Here is a 12380-nt window from a genome sequence, read left to right on the forward strand (position 1 = left end):
TGCATTGTAATTATTATGATTTATTTGAAATGCGAGTATTTTGATTTCTTCAATAAAATGAGACTTAGTCATTAAAATCATATCTCCAAAATTCTGAATAATCGTTTAGAAAGCTTCAGACGAAAACGACCACAAAGGTTCCATTAAATCATTAATTGGTTTTATTAAGTCGGTTAATTGTTCAGTGGTTCGCCCATGCACTTGAAAAGGTCTTTTTCTGATTGCATGAGTTTCTTTACAGCACAATTTGCAAGCCATACATGCTTATAGTTATTCTGATTTATATTATGTCATAATTTGTTGAAAGTTTATTTTTGTATGACATTCAATTTGTTTGATTTTCGGTTCCTGTGGAAACATTTTCGATATAGACATACAGCATTTAGAAGTTATAAAAAAATGAGTCATTAATCTAAAACTGATATTTATTTGTATTTTTGTTAAATAAATAACTCACATACATTCAGATAGAATTCCTTCAGAAGAGAAATAGCCCTTTTTACAGATTCATATTTGCTTGTTTCTTATACGTATAATTTTATAATATTTTTACTATTTTGAACTTCCAAGCTATATTTTTTAAGTCAATGTAAAAAAAAAAACCTATGATGTTTATGGTGCATTACATAGCAGTCCATTCGACCTCAAATGTTTAACTGTTCTACCATGTTTAAAATTTATAATCAAATGACATCTATGATATCAATCAAACATACACAGAAAAATAATCAACTTCGGTGGCTGTCATTTTTTTAATTCACGGAAATAAACACGCATGCAAAAGGCTGTTATTTATTTCGTTCAACCTTCATTATAGCACTGATTTGGTAAACGGATTAGCACGTAATGCACATGCATTCTTTACTCGAAATGCCGGAAATGCATCAAGTTTTATTAGTGACTGTATCATATCAATGTGATATCAATCTCGCTATCAAAGTGAAATATGAATGTAGGTTACATTTCAATCCCCCAATATAACATGCTACTATTATTATAGTATTTGCTGTACTCATTAGGGATGCTTCATCTTACCAATGGACAATAAATTAAACTGTCAGCCACTGTGTGCTTATCTGTTGATGTTAAATATACATTTATAAGCTCTGATACCAGATAAAATCATGGATGGTTAATTATTTGTACAACCCATCTTAAGGAAAATGTAAACTGTGTTAACTGGACTAGCGCTGAGGTAAGTGAGTTTGTAAACCTTAACATTTACGTTCAGCAGTTTTAATTATTCAAATAAGAAAACGTTGAAATGCCTTATATCCTTATAACGATGTATACACTTATTGCTAAATACATGACAGGATGAGCGTTAAAACCGACTCCGATATCAATATTAACAGATATATGATAAGGATAAACATTTCAAAATCTTAACTTTTTCGATTTGTAAATAAAAGTTATCAAATCGTTTCATTAATCATAATTCAATTATGATAGAACACCGGGTCTGATGGATGAGAGAATAACACATGGTCTGAAAGAATAGCATTGGGTCTGAGGGGAAAACACCGGATCTGAGGGATTAACAGCTGGTCTGAGGGATTCACAGAGGGTCTGAGGGATTCACGGCGGGTCTGAGATATTAACAGCGGATCTGAGGGATTAACAGCTGGTCTGAGGGATTCACAGAGGGTCTGATGGAATAACATTGGGTCCGAGGGAATGACACCGGGTCTGAGGGAATGACAGCGGGTCTAAGGGATCGACAGCCGGTCTGAGGGAATGACACCGGGTCTGAGGGATGAACAGCGGGTCTGAGGGAATGACACCGGGTCTGAGGGAATGACAGCGGGTCTAAGGGATCGACAGCCGGTCTGAGGGAATGACACCGGGTCTGAGGGATGAACAGCGGGTCTGAGGGAATGACACCGGGTCTGAGTAAATAACATCAGGTCTTCGGGCCTGAAGGAATAACATTTGGTCTTAGGGAAACACAGCTGGTCTAAGGGTAAAACAGCGAGTGTAATAGGGAACAACAATGAATTTGAATGAATAATACTGGGTCGGAGGCCGAATAACAATAGGTCTAAGAAATCACAGGTGGTCTGAGGGAATTACACCTCCCATGAGGGATTAGAAGCGAGCCCTAGAGGAAATAACACGGTTTATGAGCGAATAACACTGGGTCTGTGTGATTTATCGTGACCCGGTCTAACACTGCGTCTACACAAATTTGGAACATAATCACTAATTAGGCAGCATTTCTCCAGTTTTTTTTCTTTACCACCGTATGTTTTATATAAATCACGTAGAACAAGTACCAGAGTGTAAATATTTTGGACGCATGAAGTGTTTTAGGTAACCATGGTAACCACGACGGAGACGCCTGCTGGTTGCGTGAAACGTACTCTGGAGAACATCACGGACACAGGCAACTATGGGTCAGTTCACAATTCAGAAATTCTTATATATATGTTCACGTCGTCCACGTCCGCCTTTGGACGTTATATATCCACACGACGCTTAATTAAACAACAAGGAGGGATTGGGGTATTTTAACAATTTAGACAACGAACTTGATTATTGATAACATTAGAAATATTATAATCGACGGTGCAATTTTATGTTACTTCAGTGTTAAACGATCAAAGCCACAATGCAGAATCTAACCATAAGCATACTCAGCACTTTTTGAACTGATTCTCATGTGTTTCACTGAGCTATTTTTAATTCTACCCTAACAGGTCGATCAGCCCTGTGCTTCAGAAATACGAGACGGGACTCCTTCTCATACTCGGCTTTGGCGGCATTTCCATCATTCTTGCGCTCCTGTACCGCCTCGTCCGACGACGCGTCTACCGTGACGTCAACAACGTTGACACGGCATTTGACGCCGGCGGCCGTGTGAGCACGAGCCTGACGGCCGTTACGGTTGCCTCCCAGTTCCTGTGGCCTGGGGACATTCTTCAAAGTTCAACCATTACCATTAAGGTAAGTCAAGAATGGATTATATGTTCAGAACTGTCTTTAAATATCGCAGGGAAATCAAAGGAAATTTGGAAGTATAATACTCCATAGAAATGGGTTAAAACTTCCAAGTTGTTTCCTTGGAAGTACAAAAACTTCCATAATTTTGAAGAAAACGTCCAAAGTTGAAAGCTTGGAAGTTCAAAATATCAAAACCTATTGTCAATATTCCTTGTATGGTCACAATTTCAATCAGTTTAACTGTTCTTTAGTAAAATGAATTATTTTAATATAAGACTGTGAATTTGGCAATTTAAAGTAGCAAATTATGTGATTATATTATACGTCTTGAAAAATAGTTGAAAAAAAAAATTGTATTCGGGAAACTTAGACTTCAGCATTTTAATGTAAAACTTCCAAAATTGATTGACAAGGACGTTCATACCTATTTCAAATTCTTAATGAAAGCCCTGGATCGATGCGTTAAAGTATTCTTTAAACATTGCATTCGTGCAAAATCCGTTATGCACACACAATACGTCCAACGGTAAACAGACACATAGAATAATCGCATACATCATCTTTTATGGCGCATAGTAGCAAGTAACGTATTGTTGGAGCATTTACACCATTTGAACCTAGTAATATTATTCGGAGTGTACCTATTCGATTCAACACTATTACATATCTAAAACTAAAATATAAACTCGTGTCACGAGACCCAGAACCGAATTAACTTTTACTTATCGTTTACAGAGCGGCATTTCCGGTCCACTATGGTACACTGTCGGGGCGGCCGTCAACATTGCTCTCTTCCCCATCGTCTCCGTCTACCTGAAGACCCGCGCCCCCGGGGCCAAAACCTACCTACAGGTACGTACGTCACAACCCTTCGGTAACACTCGACAATATTTCTGGTCACTCTATGTGACTCTCGAGGAGTCGTCACCATTATCGTCCGCCATCGCGCCAATAAGTTGAAAGCACATACCCAAGAAGCCACATTAAGAAAAAAAAAACACTTATAAGCAGGGTACGTGCAGGACATTGCTTTCGTTCTATCTAATAATATTCCTGGCAGTGTTGTTACTCCACTGCGACCTAGCAAACGCCAGTGTGTGTATACCACGTGATTAATTGCGTCGTAACGGCTACGTCGGAAGGCAATATTTTGAATTGAAATTATATTTTTAAACAAAGATAACTTCAATATTTCTTCACTATTTTAAATTCAACATAACACAGTCTACGCCGCTTACGGAGCCCCACCTTCGGTCTTATACCAGAATTCGATTGCGAGTTTAGTTTCTTACAACACTTCGACAAACCTTTTCACAATACGGCCGTCTGACGGAGCACTGTCAAAACACTATTTTGGAAACAGGTTTGTCGAAGTGTTTGATAAAACTAATGACCTCATCAAAAGTTGGTTATAAAACAAATGCGGGGCTCTTTAAGCGGCATAGACTGCCCTTTGTTTTATTAAAAATGGTGTTGTAAATGAAAAGTTATCTTTGATTTAAGTCTTTATTTTAAATATTTTTTTGCCTTCCGACGTAGCATATATGACGTAATGTATCACGTGGTATACACACAACGTGGACTCTGAAGACTTTACCCACAAGTGATCCCCAGTTCTATTTCTTATCGGCTATAGAACTAGAAATCAGCGATGGTCCATACTGTTAAATTCAAAATGTTACTTTATGTGACACTTTTATTCAAAATCAGTACATACACATATATAACAAGCATAAATTTTGACTGATAAACCTTTAACTAGTTAAACTACTTTCTAAAAAAGCATTAATGGAAAATAATAATTACTGATAACAAGATTGTAACTGTATTTAACAGCTGAAAACCCAAAAATATTAAATGATTGATGAATGCTAAAAGATTTACTATAGTCGCATAAGGTAGAAACCATGTTTTATGTTTATTTCTTTCAAATTAAAGTAGGTATCCTTCATTAGAACCATTGTTTTCGACATTTATTCATCCTTTTTGGAATATTAAAACATTTTGTATTAATTGTTGTAAATCTGATGTCGGAGTGAGAGTGAATTTTTAACCTGCTGATTATACTTGTTACATAATTGATCAATACACCAATGCAGATGCTGATTTCTTCCAGATCATGTACGCTCGCTACGGGAAGAAGGCACATGTCATCTTTGTGGCCTTGGCGCTGTTGGTTAACTTCTGTGTCATCTCGACGCTCATTGTTGCGGGTGTGGCCACCATCCAATCATACACAGTGGACGCTTCGGACGAGTTTTGTGTCTTCATAATAGCACTGCTCTTTGGATCGTATTCGTTTATTGGCAAGTTTTCGTCCCAGTGTTCGTTGAATCGTAATAAGTACCCGACAATATGTCCCTAAATATGATATGACGCGTGTTTATTATATTGTCATCACATCCACACCCCTGGCATAAGGGGCCAATCATTGCAAAAACAACACAAACGAACTTAATAAGCCACAACAGTGTTGTAGGCAAAAGGTTTCTTATTCTCTGTATTGAACTTTTTTTTTCGAATATTCGAATACCGATTTTGACATTCGAATACCAAACATTTGATCAAATATCCATACCCGACCATTGGTAATTGAAAGATCGAATTCCTTTACTGATTGTGATCGTTCATTGATTTTAGTGAGTACGTTCTTCTAGGGTCATGTTCAATTTCCTTAGAAAATTGCATCAGTCTTTCAATGCCACCATTCATTTTCCACCCGCCATGAACCCCACTCGACTTATATTCCGCTCATCTTTTTTTCTGAGAAAAAGAATCTTGCAACTTAAAAAATGTTGAGTTGTTTATTTTTTCTACGTCATCGTAATACGTGTTTTTCATATTTCCAGGCGGTCTAGGGACAACGTTTTACGTGTCGTATTTCAACGCCGTGCTCATCTTCACCATTCTGGTCGCTCTCAACGTAAAGATTCTCTACCAGCCCGACAGCGCCATTGTCGGCGTCGGCTCCATACCAGAAATATACGAGCGCATACAGTGCCTCATAGCTCCCGAAGGCAACGAGGACCGCAGCTACTTCTCCTTCCGGTTAGTCAGTTAATACTTACCCGGTTGGGTCGTCGTTTTTTTGTGAAAAGTCTCATTGTAAGAGGATATTAGATTATAATAGCTGAAATATTATATATAATTAAGGTAAAAATGGAATAGCGACTAATCGACTTTAGTCTTGGCTGTTTTGTTTTAATTTAGCTCATGTTAGAACTGCAAATGAAAGAGAGATGGACGAACAACTGGTCGCATAGTACCCTTAAGGGCCTGTCACACAATAGGCTCGCTGGAGCTATACCGGAGCACACATTTGGTGACTATCTGGGGTAGGTACTAGTACGGCAGCGCAACGGTATCACATCCTCGGTTTAGAACGGTAGTATACATCGTCAGGACATCGTCAGAACATCAGTGAAAAAATGAAAAAGGCCGGTGACGGTATAATTTTTTAATAATGCGGAAACATTTCTGCCGATGCTTTACCGGAGCGATCAACGGGACTACAACGATAGTACTCCGGTATCACTCCGCTATATAGCTTCGGTCAACGGCGGCACAGCGGTAGAAAAACGTCGACGCCTCGGTATAACACTAAAGTGACAGAAATGTGGTAATCGGTATCACATCGGCTCTTACATCGGTGGGACAACGACAGAACAACGGTATCATAATGCTGGTTTGGTATTGCTACGGGCAGTTGTGATTTTCAAGTGCTTTCTCGACGGAGCTCCGCCGATTTTCTCGCCGTGAAATCTTGTGCTCCGGCTTTACCCGGCAAAGTACCCACTAGTAGTATGTGACGGGCTGGACTTGACTGACGCAATGAGAATACTACTACTATGTACAAGATATAAGAATATTTATTTAAAGTGGGGCATATGGTAACAAGAAGCATTAACTCAATGATCTATTTTCCGACATGTGTATAACACTTTTAATAAAAAACACACACACAAATCATTCGGCAATTATTTTATGTCGGTCGCCAATGGGTTTTGTAAAGCTTACCAAGACAAACTATACAAACATATCATAATATTATAATTGAATATCCTTAATATGATTTCTAGATCTGAGAATGGTTTGGTGTGGGCATTCATGGGTCTCTGTGTGACAGCGTCATTGACCTACTGCGATCAAGGTATCGTTTTGGATTCATAACTTTATCAAATCCATTCAATTTCTACTCTGTAGCACCTAAGCTATGTCATTTACAAATGCCTTTTACCTCATTGAAATTAAATAATTGAAAAACAAATCCTAGTTAAAAAAAATCGCTTATACATCGGAGATTGTCAATATGTGCATAGAAGATCTCCCAGCCTGTAGCGACGAGACAGTGTCGTATTGCAATGATATTCACCAAGCTCCAAATAGTTCAAACTTTAAATGCTATTTAACAATTGTAAGGCAAGTTTTATTAATATATGCGAAATCAATCTTTTAGCACGATGTTGCGCGAGAGTGTGGTCTTGTGTTTTTGGGAGAAACCGGATAGCCCGGTGAAAACCCACTTGTCCGGCGTGGTGACCATCAAACCAAACTCGCATGCGCCCAAGCCCGGAATCGAACCAGGTCGCATAGGTGAGAATAGAGTGGGGTTACAACTGCGCTAACCGGATAAAGTTCCAAATAAAGATACACAATAACCTTCTTTTATATTCTATAATGGCGTGAAAGAGTTTTGTTGCAGCCAAACCTCTAGATGGCGAACCGGGCTTCATCGTCGCTTTATTCACCTGGATCCAAACTAATATACACACTTAACTCCCTACCTATATTCTGTAGCGGCGTGGCAGAGTCGCATTGCAGCCAAGCCTCTTCAGGGCGTGTTAGGTTTCATCATCGCGTCCTATATATGGTTCGCCATTCCGATCTCCATCTCCACTTCCGCCGGGCTTGCCTACCTCTCCATGGCGACCGGAAACTCCTCAAACATCCTCTCACCCGCTGACGTCGATGCAGGTAAAACTGTTTATGCATTTTAAGTATTTTATAATCTTAAGTTTCTGAATATTTAATCGATTTTCATCAATCATAAGTCGCAGTGTTTATAAGACGCGTCAATTTTTTATTTTTATTTTTTTAAGATGGTCTTACCATCTGATATTTTATGGACAAGGATCAAGATGTATATACTCTTTCCTGACAACTTAATATTTATAACGCCATGGCTCTTTTAATGCTTATGCATTTGGCCTCTCATACTCAGTTCTGTCATCCATTAATTTGATGAAGAAAGATACCAGTCCTTATACCAGTCCTTAAACACCATTACAGGTATTCTGTTTATAAAATGATATACAAATAACAGCAATAACATAGGCGTTAATGTATTTTATTTTACCTACTTCAAATGTACTACTATACTAATTTTAGTAGACGTTTTGGAATTTATTGTGCAGGTTTGGTGACACCATTCATGGCCGAGCAGCTGCTGGGGGAAGCCGGAAGTGTGCTGATCGTAACCATGGTCGCCATGACGCTAATGTCAACCGGAAGTGGGGAAGTAATGGCGGTATCATCCATCATTGTTTACGACATCTACCAGATCTATATTAACCCCTTCCGGTATGAAGAATGAAGAGTCGTCTCACTTTTATCTTGATGATATGTATAGATAACATGCTGCACAAACGGTAACGCCATATAAGTAAAGCACAATTTTTCGTTTTAACTTATATATGATTAAAAAATTATCTTAAACATATTAATACATGTACTCTCTCATAAATGGCTTAAAGTCACATAAACTATACCAGTAACATGTTTAGATATGTTTACATCAGCAAAAACCACGATATGAGCCAGTGTATCCTATGCCGGAAGCCGCACGCGAACGTTGACAACAACAGCGGTACGGACGTCTGCACGTGCCCTAGCGCCATCACGTGCAAGGAATGCACGAGCGACGAGGACGCAGAAGAGGGGAGTGACACGTGGGCCGCCAATGATAAGTAGGTTTACAGAGGTCAATGCCGTTTGGCAAATGCGGACAACAGTCTATTTTACTAGGAAGTACGAAACCAAATCGTTAATTTCTGGAGCATCCATCATTATCAATATTCATTTAGAGAATACCAGTTTTCTGTGGCGACCGTTACCAGGGAATCTTTGATAGTTTGTTATCATAACTAGATACACCTGTGCAAAAATAGTTCTTTCGTTGTGCCAATTTAGCTTAATTGAAAGAAATCATGTTTACCCGATCGCCTTTTCCCTCTGCAGGCAGTTCCGTTGCCGCTACCACGGTTTGTACCGGCAGTACCAATTGCGCATGCTGGACTACAAGAGCTGGTGTATCCTCTGGGTCACTATCGCCATCATACCCATTGGTGAGCCGAGATAACTGCAGTCTGTATATGCCCATAACCCTGACCATTCCATGGTTGTGATTAGTTGAAATAAAAAAGCAAGCGATTTTTTTCTAATCTATTATGTTTCTGACAAACCTGCCAAGCAACAATTTTATACTTTTTCGAACTTTAAATTAACACTATGTCGGCAAGGTCAATCAAGAGCCCATATCTAGTCGTTAAGGGATACATGAACCCGGCAATGGTCTGCTTCACCGTTAACCTGTTTGGCGTTAACTGAATTGATACCGTGAATGACGTAAATGACGTCATACTCGCTAAATAATGCAACTGCAATTGTTTAAGGATGTTTTATTTTAGTTGTCACTCGTAGATGTAATATTTGCTTCGTTTGTGTTCTATAGGACTGTGTGTAATAGCAAGCGGTGTGGACCTAAACTGGGTGATGTTGAACGGCTTTATAGTGACTCTGCCGTGCTTCCCGCCCGTCGTCCTCGCCATCTTCTGGAGCCGGACCTCTCGCGCGGGCGTTATTTCAGGTAAATCACATTCCAGTGTGCCCGTTAAGCCCGTCATTTTTTAGAGCCGGACATCACGTGCAAGTATTATTCAGATCTGCATTTCTTAAAAGTCCAAGCATGAAAAAAGTGGGGGATAATTAAGAAACCATTCATTCGCAACCATCAGACTACGCGACGTACCTCTTACTAGAAGTAAAGGAATAATCAGTGATGTCTGCAAAGTATGTCATCGTCAATTCTATCTTTTGACAAACTTAAATGTCAAAAAAAATGTATTCAAAAGTATACATGTAAACATATACATTGGTTATACGCAATATCTCACGTGACCATTCTCCGCGTGCAGGTGCGTTATGTGGGATCGTTTGCGGGGTATCGGCGGCGCTGTCTGTGGCGTCCACGTATGAAGGCGGCCTAGGAAATTTTCTCGAAAACACAGTCCAGAATAACGCCGTTATGGCCGGCGCCGGAACCAGCATCGGTACGTCACCTATTGCAGTTGAGCAAAATAAATAAGTTCATGTGTTCTTAAAATGGCTCGTCGTATATATATATATATAGCGCTGAGAAATTGTGTTGAGTTGACTTAAACAATTAAACAAATTAAAATCCATTTGTAAAGCTTATCATTTATAAACTATCTTTTATCATATCTTATCGAAAACTATGTAACTAAATACTTAAACCCACGCTTATTTTAATTTATCTTTGTAATGATTTTATTCAGCGTCCAGCTTTCTCGTGTGTTTCTTCGTTTCCCTATTTACCAACAACATCCGGTCGTCTGCGGACGCCGATCGTGAATGGACAAAGTTACGGGACATCGACAATCCTCTGCACCCCTGGTCCCAGCTCTACGCGGAGGACATCCCGGGGCTCAAACCGGGCGAAAAACCGTCCGTAGAGAAATTGGAGCGTGTGTTTAGTAAAGCACGTATCGCGGCCTACGTTGGCGGTGTTGGTACGCTCACGTTGTTTGTAGCGGTAGTTCCCGGTACGATGTTGAGCTTCCACGTGCTCACTCTGGCCCAGTTTGAGGTGTGGACGCACGTGCTTCAGATATTTTGTTTCTCCATGGCCGCCATTGTAGTGATTGTTGCGCCGGTGGAGGAAGTGTTGCAGATCGCCCGCCGCTTCCGACAGAACCGGAAAGAGCAGCGACGGGCCGCCCTCGAGCAACACTCATACGATATGAAGGAAACTGATACGTAATATGAAGGAAACTTACTCGCGGACTCAGTGATGGCCGGTTACATGCCAACCAAGAACCTGTGTTGTAAATTAAAGGTTCACTCTGGCAGTGTGGTACTTGTATAAATGACAAGTTATTCGGAAAACGGCCTGCAAATCGATCGTTTGCATTTTCAAAATGCGTTTAAAGTAACATATATCAACTCTATTGTAATAACCATATTCGTGATGACTTTATAGTTTTTCATATCATAAACTGTCCCAAAACATGTCCCCTTTAAGTATACATTTACTTTGAAGCTAAAGTGACTTCAAACTTTAGAAGTTTACTGACTCTACTTTTACATATTGCAAAAGTTCATGTGTACTGGTGTTCTGAAAGTAATCATGTTTTTAAAGTTAAATGTATACGATTTTTACTGTTTATAATTGAAGTGCGTTTTTTGGTAATTTTAACATCATTTTAAAAACGTATCTTTACATTTACATAAACTTACATTGTTGTTTTAATATATACATTCAGAACACTTTCAATGTTTGTAAAGTATTGACATACTGTTTTGTAAGCCCGTGTATGCATGCATTCTGAAACAAGTTGAATGTTCAGCTTTGTGTGTAAATGATTTTCAGACATCGTACATGTGTATATAATTCAATAAACCCCTTTTTTTTAAAGAATAGTCTTATTTATTATATGTGTTCCGATGATTTGAAGAGATTTACCAGTGAAATAAAAAATGATATTTCAACATTGTAATAAAATTTTGATATTTTCACTGGTTTGAAATTTTAGCCCGCTCTCGATTCCAAATCAAATGTCGGCGCGCACGGGGCTGGGAAACAATATCAACAACGTCATTTCCGAAATACAATTTTGCGCGCTTTTTTGAAACACTAAAATTAAATCTCCTCCTTTGATATTTTTTTTAGTCATATATTTATAAAAAAAAATCATACGATCGCATTATATTTCACCCCGTGAACACCAAAAGTAAATATCTTACTTGTAGCTACACCATTGGTGAAATATAGCATTTGGTGCTCAATCGGTGAACTATATTACGATCTTACATTGAAACAAACAATCAAAAAACAATTCTCTCCTCTCATTTAATGCTTACCGGTGGTTTATGGAGAGTTATCAGTGAAGAAAATGGAATATTTAACTGTTTTAAACAGTGAAATAACATCTTGATACTTCACTGTTTTTTAAAGGAACTAGTTTTCCCGGATTAGTCTCCCTTGTTTGGTAATCAAACTACAATTGTAGCTCTCCTGGTGGTAACCATAGTAAATACAAAGAAAAGTACTGACACAATATTGTTTCCGTTAAATAGAACATGTTAATACTATAATATACATGACAATTTTATACTAATTCGAGCAGCTGGATATCATT

The 12380-nt window shown here is 38.8% G+C and overlaps 1 protein-coding gene across 2 annotated transcripts; it reads left to right on the plus strand.

Annotated features, from left to right (window-relative positions):
- Positions 1-862: 862 nt before the first annotated feature.
- On the plus strand, positions 863-11659 carry LOC128229424 (uncharacterized). 2 transcript variants are annotated; one of them, XM_052941340.1, is made up of 14 exons: positions 863-1195; positions 2306-2396; positions 2700-2946; positions 3679-3795; positions 5060-5249; positions 5793-5991; positions 7023-7093; positions 7741-7917; positions 8358-8523; positions 8742-8909; positions 9181-9287; positions 9674-9808; positions 10137-10271; positions 10518-11659. In XM_052941340.1, the coding sequence occupies exons 2-14, from the start codon at positions 2320-2322 to the stop codon at positions 11000-11002; spliced, it is 2274 nt and encodes a 757-aa protein (XP_052797300.1). In that variant the 5' UTR covers positions 863-1195; positions 2306-2319; the 3' UTR covers positions 11003-11659. The 2 variants fall into 2 exon arrangements, with proteins under 2 accessions (XP_052797300.1, XP_052797301.1); XM_052941341.1 differs by having other exon boundaries at positions 2314-2396.
- The last annotated feature ends 721 nt before the right edge of the window (positions 11660-12380 follow it).

Source organism: Mya arenaria, chromosome 3 (assembly GCF_026914265.1).
Source record: "Mya arenaria isolate MELC-2E11 chromosome 3, ASM2691426v1".
NCBI classification, from domain to species: Eukaryota; Metazoa; Mollusca; class Bivalvia; order Myida; family Myidae; genus Mya; species Mya arenaria.